General features: G+C 38.9%; 1 protein-coding gene across 24 annotated transcripts in view; it reads right to left on the minus strand.

The window, feature by feature from the left end:
• Positions 1-18,293, minus strand: part of PLEKHA5 (pleckstrin homology domain containing A5) — a 160,977-nt gene that overhangs the window by 21,866 nt on the left and 120,818 nt on the right. For 12 of the 24 annotated variants that reach the window (XR_010999537.1, XR_010999536.1, XM_068191891.1 and 9 more), the window contains 4 exons: positions 15,400-15,483; positions 12,609-12,728; positions 11,814-11,867; positions 5,104-5,184 (listed from right to left, as the gene is read on the minus strand). Coding sequence is in view for 22 of the 24 variants with exons in the window: in XM_068191891.1 (XP_068047992.1) it covers positions 5,104-5,184; positions 11,814-11,867; positions 12,609-12,728; positions 15,400-15,483 (339 nt within the window). In the remaining 2 variants the exon portion in view is untranslated. Of the gene's footprint in view, positions 1-5,103; positions 5,253-11,813; positions 11,868-12,608; positions 12,729-15,399; positions 15,484-18,293 lie in introns of those variants that run through there. The other 12 variants (XM_068191892.1, XM_068191898.1, XM_068191911.1 and 9 more) reach the window with 4 other exon arrangements.

An 18,293-nucleotide genomic window follows, 5' to 3' on the forward strand; every position in this document is an offset into this window, starting at 1 on the left:
CGTCCAGTAAGTGCCAACCACTTTTCATATGGAATTTTCATATGGATTTCCTACTTTTCATAGGATTTCCTCCTCTCCAACAGAGCATCAGCCACAAATGGAAGCTCTTCTATTTTATCTTAGGCAAACTTGTCTCCTTGTGCTAGTCAGGATGCAAAGTAACTCAAGCTACTTTCACACAGCTCCTCACATAAAGTTCTTAACTTTTTCAATCTGTTACTGACCAGGAACACAATTTTTAAATATTTTACAAGGAAAAAGGCAGCTCTCCATTTTAGAGTGAACTGTCACACACAGTCACTACTTTAATATCCTGTACAGTAAGGAAGGACATAACACTATCAACCTTCACATTCTATTTAATTGAAAAACATTGTGTGTACTGAGTCCCAACAGAGATTCTTTCCTTCCATGTCAGAATTAGGTTATTGTGACTTAACAGTACAAGGAAGACTACTGAAACACAAGTCCATGTTAAGGGACACTTATAAATAAAAGGACTAGGGAAGGGCTCATGAGACAAGCATTCCAAACATAAAATAGATCTTCAACACACTAAAGTGTTTCATTTCACTATATTATGTCCACATACCTCATGCAAATGTACCTGGTGACAATTCAGAAGTATGAATAGTGTATTAAAAACACAGAATAACTTTCTTTGAAATAGACATTTCAAGAAAATGAACACTGGAATATGAAAAAAGCCACAGCACTTTTGCACCTCATGAAAGTCACACAAATTCAGACAGCTATTTAAACTCCCACTGTTGTGGAGTTGTGTTGTTTTCTGTTGATTTTATCGCAATGAGAGAAAAATGAGGAATGGAAATATTTAAATAAAACTCATAAACATGGCCAAATGTCTTTAAATTACAGAGGAAACCTAGTTATATTTCACGACAGGAACATTTTACAGAAGGAATATTATCCCCTATTAGATAAATACACCTTTTCAAGTCACTGCTCAGCATTTTATGTGGCTTGGCTGAAAAAATATTGCTTTTTCTAGCCAGTATTTTTTATACTTTTTAAAAAAGAAAGACCTTTATTTTTTTGTCATTTCAACCTTAATTATAGCTGAGTTTAGAACAGTTTGCCAATTCAGCATCCCTGCCCCTCCGTACCCCCTGAAAGGAATACATTTTAAGTATTCAGAAAAGGAAAACAGTTTTTCAAAGAACACTATAGCCGGGCTAATTCTTCTTATTAAAATCCCATCACACTTTTCAAATTGCTACCGACTTCTTGCTTCGGTCAGCAGCACCCGCTCCACACGACGCGCACTGCTGGAGGGAGAGCCACCTCATTCTAACATTTCCACCGCAGCATTTTGCACAGGCTTAGCACAAAAACGCCCCAAATAACAGGGATAACCGAATCCATCCCTGCCAAAACAGCAGCTCCAGTCCTCACAGCCCGTGAGCAAATCCGCTGGAGGCGAGAGGCGCGGGATGCTACCGCGTCCTGCTGGAGTGGCAGGGGGAGCCGCGGCAGACAAAACGCAATTACGCATCTCAGGCAAGGTCAACAGCCTCATAACCCTGGAAAACGCATTGCAAGAGCTCCAGGGACCGAGGTATCAAAATGTACCTCGTGTCACGTTCCACAAACGCCCTTCTTGCCAAATCGCTCCTGCAAAGCCTTAGCCAGGGCAGTAACTCCAGAGCAAGAGTGCCATCTACTGAGCCCGCGACAGGAGCTCTGCTGGCCTCCCTCGACATCTGCCTGCTCAAACACACCAAATTCACTCCTCTTAACACCAAAAACCTCCCAGCCATGGGGGAGCAGCCCCCTGGGAGCTACGAATGGAACGCACCATTCTTCAAAGGCAAGCTGCGCGTGCAGAGTTTGGCCAGACGTGTATCTTGCGTGTGAAAAAGCAAAATGACCTGAACTGAACCTCCCTCTTAGCTCAGGAATCATTTGTCACCAGCTGTACAGTCCCCAGCTCTGTCACACACCAGCACCAAAGGGAGAGATCCCCTGTGCTGGACACCTTGGGACACAAGTGGTTGAACTTAGTTACAGACTTAGTTCATTACTTTGTAAGCTGCCTTCAGATTCCACCAACTGTTTTGATCCAACACATTTCTAGGAGGATTTTTCACACCCCAAAAGCATGCTATGCACCTCTGGCAGGATGCTGCACTTAGGAAATGAAAATAGGACAACCTAGGACATTTCGTTGTTGAGCACGAGCTTAAAATCAAGACATCCCAGAGGCTCTTTTGTTTACTTCTTGCCTTTTAAAATACTTCTTGCTGTCAGGAAGCAGGGCAAATGGGCATTTAGCCCAATTAAGGTTCTCTAATTTTGAATTCTGTGACACAAACCACTTCAAATACAAATTGGAAAGACAAGATTTTTAGCTCAAACACCATCACCTTGTATTCCTAACAAAACCTGAAGCATCTCAAAATCTAACACGCATAACAGTTGAAATGTATGCAGCTCCTACAACAATAATAACAAGCCGTAAGCAAAACCTCCCTATCCTTACAGGAACAAAAAACTTAAGGGCTATTTTTCTGTGGTTTTAATGTATTAAGAACAATTATCCATGGCAAGACCTGGATGCTAGCCTGTTGCACTCAGATTTTAATTCTTCCTCCTTAAGGGAACTCACACATATAAGAGGAACTGAGGAAAACTTTGCTTTTTAAAGTCAGCCTGTACTGCTTTAGAGAAAAAGACTGGAGAACAAGATTAACATTCCTCATCTGGTATTAGAAAGAAGCAAAAAAACCCCAAACCAAGGTAGAAATGAGTCTAGTCTGTAAAAATCTTTTTTTCTTGTCTCTACATATGGAATAATTTCCATGGCCTGTACTTGTGAATTTATAGCACAGTCTGCAGAGGAGACTGATGGAAGTCAAGTGATTTAAATAACTCTGAAGATGTAACAAATCACAAGCAAAAGTGCCTTATAAATAACACATTTGAAACAGTAGATGTTTTTGCTGTTTTACTAAAGAATCATTAATCGTTACAAAAAGCAAGCAAGACAAATTAAATACAAACTTTTTCTTGCTTTCCTTTGCTTAATTCGAAATGAGCTCAGACCTAAAACTGAACTGAATAAACTGAAGCTGAGAAAGATCCTTTTCTTTATCCACAAGAATGGTTGCAGTCATCACAAACTATTTTAGCATCCGGACAACAAAACAAGTTTCAGTCACTAGCACAGAGGCTTCTCCCAATTATTTACATGTCTTTAAAACGGCAGTAGGAAAGATGACTGTTAAACCAATTTATTTCATTTGAATAAGAAATTATATATTGTTTAGATTTTAATAAAGTTGCCAGAATTTTAAACGGGTTGGTTTTGCATTACAAAAGTTTAGAAGACTATTTAGGCAGTGAAATTCTGAGTGTATTTTTAGCCTCTCCTGAAAGTCAGTTAATGCAACATCTCACACAGGAAACTTTATGCATGTAAATGGATGTTGTGACTCCTCAGCTAAGGCAGAAGCCTTCAGCATGTCACACAAGCTCTCTGACCTGAAGAGACCACATCTCCTGTGGCAACAGGTTACTCAGAGTCAGTGCTTCTCTGACAAGAATGCCAAAAAAGGTGTTTATTCAGTGCCAGATGTGCCTGCAAGGTGAAGGCAGATACCGCAGCTGGTAGCAGAGCTTTGCCAGGGCAGCACTTGGGAATTTAATGGTATCCCCAAAGGCAGGAGCAGATTAGCCCAGGCACAGCTGTACCTCAGATATGTCTATTTAATATTAGAAGCTTGGGCTAGTTTTCCCTGACACATTTAAAACACCTCTGCTCATTATACACCCATTGATTTATTTGTCTTACATACTCTATCACACAAAACTCACTTGCTTTAAAAAAATTCTATCAGTCAGGCTTGTTAAAAAAATTACAACAAACTCCTAAAATTTCCTTTAGGGCTCCAGGGCACCTTACTTCTCTCATTCCCCTCCAAATAGCTCCTCCAGGTTCCAAGTTAAAGGTCCTGCTTTGCATGTAGGAGCAGAAATCTGACGGTCGTGGAATCAGTCACTCACAACCCAACTTCCTTTGGAAAGCTGAGATTTTTTTTGGCAACGTTTCTGGATTGGAAGCAAACTTACGATGTGGAGTTGACTTTAAAAAAAGCGAAACTGGATTGAACGGGATGAAATGGATTAAGTTGCAGCATTTTTTAGAAACATGGCAGCAATAAAGATCTGTTTTACATGGCAGAACATCTCCTTTTCTTCAAACTGTGCAACCTTTATGCATAATTTTGGCTCACAAGGGCATAAATGTAAATGCAAGGGAACTGGCCAGATATTCCCTTGTGAGAACAACACCTTCACTGTAGTCGAGGCAAGAAACTTCTAAAACACCCCCTGACATGACAGGGGCTGCTCAGTTCAGCCCCAGCACCCTTAAGACACTGCTGTGCCAAGGGAGAGGGATTGGCCATGCTCATAAGTTACTGCAGGTCTCAACTCCCAGACAATATTTCCATTCACATTTCTGATTCTTCTTCCATCTTACCATTGCCAACCAGCACTAGACACTCTGTAAGTGTGCACAGTAAAGTCTGCTGTGACTTTATGAACAGACACTGCCTTTTGGATTTACACGCCCCAGATCAAAGTAATTTTGATCCTTTCTTTCTTCAGTGGCTAAAGGCTTGGTAGGTGCAAACAAAAACTTGTAAATCCACTTCCTAGAATGAAACAAAATTGCCAGAAATGACCAGGTAAACACTGCTCACATGCTTTTGTAGTGGTCAAAAGAAAGAAGCACCTTTGAACACTAATTGCAGAGAATCATGCTAAGACAAATGTTGGAAGCTCATTGGAAGTTTCATGAATTTACTGGACACCTGCATAAAGCACCAACTAATTAAATCGTCTAGACAGAGAGAAGTTATTCAAAAGTGTACATTTAATAGTAAACAACAAAAAAACGCAGCGGAAGCCATGCTAACGAGACTGCAGCGCTTCGGGAAGCATGGATGACTTGTGGGTTTCCAAAGCAAAGAAGAGAAACACCAATGTTATGAATAAATCTGAGGGACAACCAAAACTGTCACTAAGGAAAATTTTCGCAGATGATAAAGCAATTTCATTCACTATCCAAGACCTTACTTGATGGTACAGTTGCGGTCTTAGCGCCGAGTTCTCAATCATAGTGTGAACCATGGTGATTAAAGGTTCATTCTCTTTCATCTATTTCAAATCAGGAGGAGCATACAGCAAACATCAGTTTACAGCATGGCTAGATTTGAAAGACGACACTGTAAAATATAGCCTCTACTTTAATTCTTTCTAATAATGCAGTAGATTACATTTTAACCCATGCTTTTTACATATTCCATCATTCAGTAATATCAACATCTGAAAAGTTTAATAATATCAAACAAATATATCAAAAGAAATGTAAATGCTCAACACCAATGTAATATTTATTCACCAACTCTCTCCCTTTTTAAAAATAAAAAAGCTTTAAATAAGTTTGGCTCTGCGTGGTATTGAAATGAAAAGGATTATTGGATTTTGCTGCAGAAACACTCAAACCTTTATCGGAAAACCTTTTAAATTATAGATTTAATAAGTCAGTGTACATTAAAAAGATATAAGCATTCCCAGCCTGTGAATAGACTTATGTCCACATATCACAAAGTGACTTTATATACTACACTGATTTATATCCTTTGGAACTTTGAATCATTGCCTGTTGCATTTATCCACCCCCATACACAGGAGTGTATTTTGGAACTGGCCAGACATTTTCTTTAATGATTAGTATTTATTGTTAAGCATGCAAATGTCGAAATCAGGTATTTTATTACGTATTGCATACATTTAGAGTTTCAGAAAAGTGTGCAACACAGAAAAAAGTATGGGATTTTGGTCTTAAAAAGGAGACTTTCCTAACAATAACAGGAAAATGATGAAAACAGGTGGTTTTCTTCTCCAAAGGAAAACTGAGAAGTCACTTAAAGCACAATTCTCCTCCTATTTTTGTTGGAAACTTTAGCAATAGCTGCTTCAGGTATAGTTACAAAAAGTGAGTGAAGGAGCATTTATGATCTTTCACTTTGTATTTACATGTACTCTCCATGAAATTTGCATAGCAAGGTTTTCTTTCATTGATGGAAATGCAACAGAATGAGTTTTTGATACCTTCTAGTATTTCTTGCCCAAAATTATTTAGGAAAAACCGAACTTTTACATTTGGAGTGGTATTTTTTTCATCTTATGGTAAACAATTTTTCTTGTTGTAGATGGAGGACCTTTTTGTTGTTGTTGTTGTTGTTGTTTTCTATCCATTGCAAAGTCTGAGCAGCTGGTAAGTTCATCAGCCAATAAAAGGTACCTTAAGAAGCTTATGATGCTCTGTTTGTCCAAGGCAGGGAAAAAACCCTAACCAAGCAGTCCCTAGCACTTACTCCATCATCTCCCGTACACGTAAACAGAAAGCCAGAACTGACACAAGAAGTTTTCTCCCTCTACAATAAAATTTTGTCCAGAGAGTGGGTGCATTCCAGAGAGTGATGATACTAAAAGAGATCTCAATAAGGAGAGCAACAATATGGCCCAAAGCCAAGCTATCAAACTACAGCCAACTGATAAATTAATAATAGAAAAATTTCTCTGAGGCTTAAATATTTTACTAGGAACACATGAGTTTGTAGGCATTTTTATTATCAGGGTTTCAACTGCTTCATAAACTCTAGCTAATACCTTTCTACAATATTTCAAATTTTTCTTTTCTGACCAGTAACAGACAGTGCCAGAATTAATTTCTGTTGAACTGTTCAAAGTTTGTTTAAATCCAGATTTGAAAACAAGCAATGTCTATTTGCTCAAAAGACATTTTGAAGTAATGTTTTGTCTCCTAGGAGCTCCAACTTTGATACACAGGAGTTCTTCCAACATTTTTACTAATACAGATGCTTAATCCCACTTATCTAACCCTGTTTGCAAAGGCCAGGTACATCCAGAAAAGTCACAGATCCTTATGCCCTTATGGAACAAAAATCAAAAAGCAGGCAATTGGTAAAGCAATGCCAATCAAAGAGCCTGTGGAGCAGTCAAATACAAGTGTTTTTCCCCTTTGGGATCAATGTTCCCAAAAAATTAGTGACACTTAAGTACTGAGGAGTTAGGATCTTGAGGGAGCAGGTATGTGTGACAAACCTAAAAGTTAAAGCCAGTGCACAAGAAATCAGAGTTACCTGGGACACAGTGGCAAGTCCCATGCTGGAAAAGGTGACAAGGACACCTATTTTGTGGTCTTCCAGCATTATCACAAGGCTACTCCCAAACTGAAGCTGGACACTATTCACATTGAATAAATAGCTCAAGTTAAAATACTGGCTTGCTTGTAACAGAGACAAGCCTTAGTTTTCACTTATTTAAGGAAAAGAAAAGTTACAAAAAAGGACAGATTTTAGCCCCTCCATGTAACACTAAAAGGATTATACTCAGAGATTCTCTCCAGCTGGAAAAGCCACAAAAATTGGAATTAATGTCTCCATAAGCAAAGAGAAGCGTGAACTGCAACACAGCAACAAACCCAAATAAAATACAGCAGTCTTGGCTTTACCACTTCTTACTTCGTGTAAATCTCTTTCTCTGAAGAAGTGATGTTTCATCTCTCCTTTTTTTTTTTGTACGATGTAGTACAAACAAAGCAGAAAAAGCCCTGACCTCCTTAACATTTGACAAATTTTCCTTGTAATTCACATTTGTCTTACTCGTGTAGGTCTTGCATGGCAAAAGGATGGGGGAGAAAGCTTTAAATATTTCAGAAGCTCCAAGATTGGTGGACAGATTTGGCACAGTGAAGTAGCTTCGGGTATCTTATTTAGTCTACCAGATTACTAATTGTAAGGTTTTAATTAGAATAAAGTAGTAGTGCACTGATCTATACTTTTCAGTGCTTGTAATGTGATCAAGTGTGTTTCTATTTAATAATAATTTATTATACTTCTTCTTACTAGAGCTAACTGAAAAATGCAGGAAGATGTAATGGAGGAATTAAGGGAATTGGTCTAATTAGCAGTAACTGGAGCTAGCTACGTAAATTCTTGGTGCAGATATGAACAACTACTTTATTTCTGAGTGGGTATTTTGTGGTTTAAACTGGAAAGTCAAGCTGTCAGTAGCTTTTCTCTTTCTGCCTTTTCCTAGATTCCACGTTTGGTGACACCCTGCACAGCTGACATTCCAGAACGTTCTAGTGACCAGCTGGGACAGTGGCTGCCTACCAGGATTAGTGACCCCACTGCTGAGGTGACACTGCATGTTTTGGGTGACAAAAGACTCAGATGAACCATTTCATCCATCTCCTCTCAAGCTTATTGAGGGAAAAAAAATAACAGGACCTGAGGAAGCTTTTCTCCCACCTTCCCTCTACTCTTTAATCCTCTGTCCCAGAAAGAAAGGAGGAAGCATTTCTCCTTCCTCCTTGCAGTCTTTTTTCACCCTAGACTCCCTATCCTTGAACCTTCCTTCTTCCTTTGAGGAAGGGAAGGAAAAAATAAGGCCAGGTCAGCCACTTCAGCTTTTCCAGATAACCTGGAAAATACAAATAAAAGTAGTGCCCTATATGGTGCTAACAGAGGACATGGAATTTTAGGCTGAAACACAAGAGACATGCCAACTCCATCCAAACCTCCTTGTACGACTTCAGCCTTCCTTAACGCACTACTTGTTCCCAGAGCCACTTTCAGCACCTCAGAAAAAGGGAGATGAAGAGCAGAAAACAGAACCAAAACACCAAGACAGTGAGGATGTTGGCTGTAGGACCTTCACTCCTTTGTTTGACAACTTCTTGTTCAAGTTCTGTTTATTTTTAGACACACTTCTAAAAGGGGAATAGATTGAAAATTAAAGTCCTAGCAGAATTATTTTAACTCCTAAACATCTAAACTATTTAAAGAAATAACTATTTCAAAAAACTGGGAAAAGAAAACCCAAAAAAGACTAAATGAAATTAAATTTAGTAAAGCTTCTGTGACCAATCAGCCTGGGATAGGGAGTTTTATACAAGTTACATGAGCTTAGTAGTAAACAGTTTTTCAGCCAAAGAGAAGTTTTACTACCAAGATAAAATTCAGAAGTGTGAAATACTGGTGTGCTGGAATTCTTGATAACAACAGAAAGGTTCAAAAGTGGGACCTTCTACCATGGCTATTTGTAAAGGAGAAGAAAACACGTCTAGCTTTTACTTGGGGAAAAAACAACCTTATGTTATGTTTTGGTTACTCATTCTGTAATTACTGGGTACAAATAAATTAAGGAGACAGCTGGTTTGCATTTAGTAGCACACAAGAAGTGATTCTTTAAAATCTGATCATGCAGAAGACTGAGATCCTATGTGTACTCAATGTCCCATGCTGGCAAACAAATCATCCTTGCCTAGGGCTGCTAGCTATGTCCAGAACTCCTAAAATTCCTAAAATGCACCTGAATCTCTCTCTCAACTCTGCAAACCTCGATCCAGCAGAGGGGATTAAAAATAAAAGGGTTCTGGAGAACCATTTATTTGGCCCTAAGACATGGAAGAAATCATATGGCTGGCTATCTGTGTGCCAAGTCTTTTCAGGCTTTTTTCCCCCCCTCTCTCCCTCTGAACTCCAACAACAACAACAAAAATTCTGAAAGCATAATACAAAACCATCAGAAAGTGTAACATGAGAATTTCTGAGCATGGCCAGAGAAAACAGCAGTACAAAAACAAAGTTTGATTGCTAAAAGTTGATTGAATATTCTTGACAAGAAAACCACCTAATCAGCAGCCAGCTTATTGCAACAGAATATGAGTTACCTTCCCTACAGGTGAATTTTAGTCTGCCTGAAAAGTCACCTGTGCAATCCTGTAACAAACTTACTATTTATTGTTGTGTACGGTACTGAGCTCTTTGTGACCAAGAAGGAGAGAGTTGAGGATACAGGGACTGGAGTCCCACCATGTGCTATAAGCCAAGTAGATTCTGACACTATTTGCAGAGATTAAACACCAGTGGAAATATCTAATTTAAGTACACAGGACATTTAAAATCCAGAGAGGGTAAGCGATTATGCACGCAGGTTACAGATGCTGGTAACAAGAAGGAAAGGCCTCAATTACACTGAAAGAAATTTTGAATTTTTTATGCTTTTAACATAAAGGGCAATTGATATTTGGCAAAGTAATGAAGAGCTATAAATGTGATACCACCCCTAGAAGCAGTGGTACTCAAAGCAGAAAGACTTTCAGGGAGATTTATTTCCTACAGGTACATGACAGTATTATAAAACAAGAGAAATGAGTATTTCAACCTGCTCTTCCATGATTTTGTGATTAAGGTAATAGATTTTAGACTGCATTTCTAAGTTGCAGTCATTCCTTGCATCTCTGATATGGCACAACTATAAGACTTAACATGCTTTCCTAAATTAATGCTTACCACATCCCATTTCTAAATTTTATCTGGTGCAAGCGAAAGGAAAATAATTTTTACTATTTTGCATCTTGTACACAGACAATTCCCCCCATTTAATCCTGCCCATCATACTCACAAGCTTGGCTAACCAAGCACTAACAACAATTTTACACTTCACATCGACAGTTATCCTTTCTTGACAATGAATTACACTGTTGAAGACAGAATCACTCCCTTATTCCAAAACATTATAGACTGGAAATATTTGAGTTGGATGAAATATTCTGGTCTAATTTAGCAAGCAGTATGTCCCTACTGTTTTGGACCTCCTGCAGCCCCTTAAATAAAACAATACAGAGATGCATTAGAAATGCATTGCCAACAAACTGAATTGGTCACAATTCCCACCCTGTTTTCAAGAGGTAATAGGAAAATAAAGTCACTGGGTGAGCCAAGCCCACGTGAGAGTGTCTATTGTGTGCACAGCTGGGGTTTTCAAAAACTCACTGAAACCCCAGTAGAGGAAAATATAGAATATAAAAGTTCTAACAGTTGGTTTTAAGTGTAAGGCTCAAAAGTTTCAATAAAAGACACAATAAATATAAAAGATTCTTACAAAAAACGATTTTTGTATTTTAACCAATGGTCATCCAGTTGCTTATTTAAGTTCTAAGCACATATGACTGTCTTTTATAACTGCTAGCAAAAAAAAAAAATCCACTTCAAAACTTCTCAAACACAACTTGTACAGAAATGCCATTTGGTCATGCAACAAGGCCAGAAAGAGAGCTATGTGATATTGCAATTCTTCACTTGGCAGTCAATTATGTTAGTGAAGACAGAACTGTACCCTCGCTCCATGAGATACCAGGAATTGGAAAGAATTAAAATCTTATTCTTACATAAATCCTTCAGAATGAACTGAGAATAAGGAGAAAAGGAGACATGTTATGATTTGTTTAAAATATTTGTTTTAAAATATTTCTTCATGTTTGACCTCCTCTTCATTTAATGTCCTGTAGAAACATCTAACTCTTTTTAATTTCAAGAACTGAAATTCTTAGAAGTACCCATTTTTTATAAATTGCATGTGTGTCATATGAGCTTGGAAACATATTAGGACTGGTTAAAGAAGGTAAAATGCTACAGTTAGTGTTATTATGAAAAGGAAATTTGGAATATATTTAGAACAGAAAAATTAATTGGTGATTGGCTACTGTTTTCTGACAAATTTTAAATTGAGGGATTCTTTTTCCCCATAAGAGCTCAAATTTGTGATCAATTGAGATATTCTATGCTATGGGCATCATCCAACTTCACACAAAGCACTGAAAATCCTTCTCCCCAAATATTTCCAGCTTTGATAGGAGCAGGCAAAAAGCATTAAGAAATATAAATGCACAAGTAAATTGCAAATCCCACCTGGTGATCCAAATATATGGCATTCCTTTGAAGGTGATGTGAAAGAATCTCATTCTAGAAGGCAGCAGTCAGAGGGGAAAAGGAAAGGGACAGAAGGTGCAGAATGCATGAAAAGAGCTTTAAAGGATGTAAACTAGACAGTGATAGACAGTTCTGTTTTATGGAGAAATATAATGCCGTTTTTAACTGCCTTTTTTGGGTGAACTGTTAACAAATTTTGAGCCTGAAACAGAAATGATGAAAGTTTGCTACAAATCAGACCACGAACCACTACATTTCAGTTTGGTTTACACATAAAACACATAAGTAAGCTTATGTAAATGTCCACTACACAGGCAGCTATGAACCCTTTGATAAATCCATGTTTTAAACATGTCCTGCTTTTCACAGACATATCACAAATAAGATGGTATTAGATAGGAGGCTGTGTAAACAGCAGATTCATCTCAATCTATCACGACTGATTTTGTTTGCAATACAAAACAATAGATTAAAACCCCTTCATTTAAATCTGGGGTGGCTTTCTGATGCTTGTATCCCCCATTTGTCTGTTTAGCCCAGAATTCCAGCCAGCTACAAAGCACTTCAAAACGTTCCCAGGTAATTTTGACTCGGCTTATTTCCAAAACTAAAGCCTCAAAGGGTTGATAGCAGAGCACCGCGCGCACAAAGGATTAGCGCCACTCCGTTCTGCTCGCGCAGGAGCCAGGGAATTTTGCACAAAGCAAACTCGGGTTAATGAATGACTGAGGGTTAGTGAGGATGGAGCATGACACACATTGCTGGGTGGCTGACCTTTGGGCTGCTGGCCTCAAGCTTTAGCTGCATGAGCTGTGCTAGTGTGTGCTCCCGGATACTACTCAGCTCCGCCTGCTGCCGTCTCAGCTTTATGAGCAGCAGCGTCAGCTCCTCCGGCTGAAGGAGTGCGGCGTGAGAAGCCAAAGAGCAGAGAAAAGGTTAATTGGTACCCCAAACAACACCTCAGTAAAATAAGGCATGCCTTAAAAAAGGTTTGCTTCTAAAGTAAAGCAAGGTGCACCTTCGGAGTGCCTTACAAAAACTCTGGCAGTGATACAACACAAGAGACACCATTTTCCCCAACTGAACACCTCCAAATATAAAATGAAGGGTTAGCTTTTGACTGCTCAAACCAGGAAATGCCATAAAAGCCAAACATCCTGTATTAAGGACAAAAATAATTGAGGATTTTGCAGGGCAAAGTCTGTGCAGTCCTCAAATCTTCCTGACATGCGTATCAAATTGACGATATTGGCTTAAGTCAGGGGGAGACAATTCCAGCCCTTAGGATGTTGTTACCTGTACGTGGGCAGCCATTTGAGCTGGGTGAAAGAATCAAAACATGCCCTCAAGAAAATGTAGTTTTAAAAATAATTCTCCAAATAATTATTTAAAATAATTCTTCAAATGTGTGTGTCAAAATTGAGAGGAGAAAATGATGACAATCCCATGTTTACTGTACTACCTCAGAAATAATCACCTTTCCCAAAAGGAATCTGCACAAGCATGACAAAAATAATTTTCCATCCCACCTTTCACAGGTCTGAGGCCTCCAGTTATTTTATTACTTTACTTTTATGACTAAGCTGTATTATTCAGCCTTAGGAAGGGATGAAGAATATAATTTAAGATTATATGTAGATTATATGTATTATGAAAATTATAGATTTCCATATAGATTTAATTAAGATTATATGTATTATGGAAATAAAGTCCAACTCAAATATGTATTTGTCAGGTAATTCCACACAGATCAGCGCAATACTCTAAAGAAAACAAACCACTGAGCATCACAAGTATTTTTGTTATGTTACTTTTTGGTTCTGTTTTCTTACACTTCTCCAGAAGTCAACCTTACAAGAGGTTAAATATTCATCCAGTGTTTTGGTTTTCTCACAAGCCCTGTGAGTTAAACAAAGCTCAAACACAAAAAAGCTCCTAAACCCCTGCTTGCCCTCTCCCACAGCCACAGAATTTCCCAAAAGCAAAGAAGTAAAGAGCTCCAGAGAACCACACATTAAAAATGCTGAAAGTGAACACCAGTTTCTCAGAGTAAAGAGGAAAAATCCCTAAGAAGCAGCATGGCACCAGCACTTCTGGGAGTTCAGAACAGAGGAGCCCACAAGAGGGAGCAAGGGATTTCCACATAGCTTCAGCTGGCAAAACCATTTGCTTTTGAGGGAAAACCAACACCAAATCCAAATTGTCTAATGGCAGTTTTCCTTCTTATAGCTCTCCTTCAACACCTGGATTTAAAATACTGAATTCCAGAGAGAAAGTGTAAGAATCTAGGCTGCTATACAAGACATTTTGGAGTTCTCTCCAAAAATAGGCAATAGTGCTTTCAGTCTGGAAAGTAACATCCACTCAAAGCACAAGAAGCCTCATTTTTATGAATATGAGTACAAAAAGTTGCATCTTCAAGCAAAAGGAGCAATGATCCACTTTTTCAAGATCAGAACTCCTTTTGGTATATTCTGAAAAAGCCCAATTTTAGTGCACTAGGAATAACTTACTTCATGGCACTCCAACCCAAACTTTTTCTCCATAGAGGAGCCCTTAGAACAGAACTCCTACTCCTCTCTAAACATTCATAAAGTTGCTGCAGGTGCTGTGCATTTGATGCAGGTCTTGGGACTCTTGCAGCAACCATAACACCACCTTTTCTCAGGGCTACCTACAGGTTTCCTCCTCTGCCCGTGCTCTGTTCTGCTGTGGGCAGGATTTCTGCTTGGTTTCTTGGACCTGCTTGTCCCTCTGGAGATCAGCCCAGCAGAGTTGAGGGGGCCACGAACCCCAAGAAATGTCTGGAAGGCTCCAGCTGCCAAAGGCCAACCCACAAAAACTGCTGAAGGTGCCAGAAATCTGTGCTGGGAAGTGCAGGAAAAATGGCTCAAGGCAGTGGAAGGACTGGCTGCCCACAGTATGATCCCAAAAAAAAAAAAAAAAAAAAAAAAAAAAAAAAAAAAAAAAATCTGTTTTCCTAATTTGTAACTCTCTCAAATCGGTATTTTCAGATGGACAGAGAGATGACAAAAAAAGGACACAAAAACTGGTCAAGAAGTGACATAAATTTAGGGCAATTTTTTGGCTGAGAGTCATGTTGCAATTAGGAAAGTGGAGAGTATTCACCAGCATCACTTTGATGAAGTATCTTCAATGAGAATTTCAGCTCTACAACAGTACGGTGTCAGAAAGGACATCCTTACACAAAATGCTCTTTTACATTTCCAAAAAAGTCAAACTTTACTTCTAGGATTTCCTAAATAATTAATGGAGAAATAAGTGTTCTGTGATGTAGTCTACCCTCTCCCAGGAATTTCAGCAATGTATCAACAATGATTAAAAAAATAGTAAATCTGTATTTCCCAAAGAAAACCTTGACTCAGCAGCTACACAATATTCTTAGAATTCTGTGGAATCACAGAGAACTTCTTTCCCTGATAATTTAAACAAAGGTTACATTTAAAGCAAGCTTTAACTAGAATAAATTTTCAATGTTGCCTCTTCATACTTAAAGGATTATTCTTAAAAAAACCCTGATGTACCAAATAAAAAACCAACTCACTGTTTTGCCTTGGAGGCTCTGAGGAGTAACAGGCTGTAAACTCAGACCTGCTGGCATCGACCTTCTGTCAGGCACAAAGACATGCTGTACAAAAAAAAAAAAAGCACAGTGCAATCCACAGTTATTTCTAAAGACTCAAAGACTTTAAATGCTAACACAAAAAGTCAAACCGACTTCGCCCTCATGAAAATTTGCTATGATTTGTGCCAGTCATGCTCCCTGCTGATCCACTACCTAGGTCACTCAAGCAGTCTACCTCTAAATTCTAGAAATACCCCAATTTTCGTGCTTCGTTTAATTAACAGTTTTCCCTCATTTTTGTTGCTACTGACAGAGTGCTGACCACGAGCAAGGTCTACCCACAAATCACATTTATTTCTGACAATACACCAAGAGACTGCCACTACAGTTCTATTTCCAAAGCACAAACAGTAGAACCAGTAATATTCCCCAAAGTGAATATTTATGACTTAAATGTGCAATATTATCATGTAAATGTAAATTAAATAAATGTAGACATTAGCTAAGAACATTGAAAAATATTAAATATTCACAAATATGAAATGTTTTGTAGGAATTTTAAAGGAAGCCTGGAAAACAACAGACAGTTTTAGCACAAGAAGGTCCACAGCCATGGCAAGATACCTTAGGAAAGTACATCTACAATGATTTGTGATTAAAAAAAATCACTGAGGACTTATTTCCTTTATCAGTGTTCCAAAGGGAACTCATATGACACAGTTCATTTAATGACAGCTGTACAACAGCAATTTGGGGAGATAAGTCTTCTTCTGTCTTGCTGTACTCTCAAAGTATTAGGGGGAAATTGCTAGATAAAGTAAATTCTGTGGGTGTAGCCCAGCATTCTTGGGGCTGCAGATGTCATTTCTATTTCAAAAATAATAGGGAAGGTCTTGGAATAGTAAGAAAAGACACAACACAGGACAGAAAAATAGCTGACATAAAAAGAAATAGGAAAGGAATTTTTTAAAGAAATAGGAAAGAAAATTTTTAAGCTGCAGGGTAACTACTTTGGACTAGGCAATGCCTTTTAAACATATACAAGCACTCAATTCAAAACCACGTGCTGAAAACAAAATAGAAAGTTTTGGCATCTGTTCATGATGCTCTCATTCCTGCCTTTTCAAACCATGTCTTCATTGACTTCTCAAACTGAAACAGTCACACACAAGGGCATTCGTGCAAATGGGCATGTGGATGTGAACACAATTGTTTTATGTTTGCCATGTCTTGCAATACCACCCTTGCCTCATCCTTTGAGGCGAGAAAGGATCAGCAGAACAAAACCAAAAGCCACAACAAAACCCAGCTCTTCTTTCTGGATCCTTTTCTCTTGGGAAGCAGCTCAGCTTGAGCATCCTCTGCCTGCCAGAGTGACCTGACTTTGGCAGATAATGCAGCTTGTCCTGAGCATGGTGGCCTGTCCCAGATTGCAAAGTAAGATGTATTCCATTTGCCATCTGTATGCAGCTGTCTTCTGTTAAGTGGGCAGTTTTTCTTATCTCTTCCACAACCAATTCTCCCTCTGGGGAGACACCAGCTGATAATGGGCTATTGAATGCCACTGCGTGACTGATAAAAACTACAACATCCCACCGTGGGATGCTCCGCCCAGAGGGAGGAGCCAAGCATTCCTACCTGGATATAATCTGGGTCTTTGGGACACCAGACTCAGCCTTGCCCGCTGGATTTCCAGGAGGAACAGCTGGCTTTTCCCACTGGATCTTCAAAGAAAGACTACACCCTTCTACAGGATCACTGCTCCGACAGAGCCACATCTGCCACTCCAGGAGGACTGCAGCCACTCCAATTTGGACGGCTACCAACACGCTGGCCAAAGGGGTGTCAGGTTGTATTCTGATTCTGTCAGTGGTTTGTCTTTTTTATTATTGCATGGATTTTGTTTTCTTTTCCCCTCTTCCTAATAAATTGTATTTCTGACTTGGAATCTCTCACTGGTTTTGCTTTCAAACCAGAACATGGCCACACAGCCCCAGCTTGAGGAGGATGCTTGGATAAATGCACACATGGCTTGGGCTCTGACTCTCTGCTGGAAGAGACCTCTAGTACCACTCATAAAAGCATCCCTCTCTCCTCCTCTTAACTTTCTTTAGTAGCCTTTTCTTCAAAGTAAGTGTCCACTTTCCTGTAAAATTGCTGGATGACTAAAAGGACTTTCTTCATCTTACCAGTTCCAACACAAGAGGCAACTCCTGCAAGTTCAGCCTTGTTCTCTAACCATTTGATTTTAGCTAAGTGGACATCAGTCTCCTTTCTGTCTTATAGACAATAAAGAGTATTTGAGTTGTTTTATGTCCTCCTCCAGATATTCTTTCTAACTCATCACTTGTGAACAAGTTTTAAAAAGGCAATGGCTTAAAAGGTAGCAAATGCTAACAGGAATTCTGCAGATGTGAGAGTCCAGCCTGGGATGATAAGATTACAGTCTTGTGGCACGTGGAGAAAAATATATTTGCGACAAAAATTGATCTTCTTGTGGGTTAAATGCTCCAGCCTATAACAGCTGACATATTATGAGAACACTGCTTTAACTTCTCATGATGGAAGAATTACAGAATGCTGGATAAATTCTGAAACTTTCTGTTTGGATGGCTATCTATGCAGAAGTGCAGCACTGTATATGACAAATATTGGCTATACAGCCCTGGAAAGGAAAATCCATCCCACCTCTCAACTTGGGATAGTGTTTAATGTGCATAGATGGGACTGAGCTCTGGAGAGACACAGTGGGGCATTTTCAAATCACTATCATAGTGGGGTTTCAGGAGGATTTTGAGAACCTAAAAAGAGAAAGCCAACCACTGAAAGCCACTGAAAAACCTAAGATCTCTATGTAGATGGAGTTCAGATGT

Source organism: Anomalospiza imberbis, chromosome 5 (assembly GCF_031753505.1).
Source record: "Anomalospiza imberbis isolate Cuckoo-Finch-1a 21T00152 chromosome 5, ASM3175350v1, whole genome shotgun sequence".
In the NCBI taxonomy this organism is placed as follows: Eukaryota; Metazoa; Chordata; class Aves; order Passeriformes; family Viduidae; genus Anomalospiza; species Anomalospiza imberbis.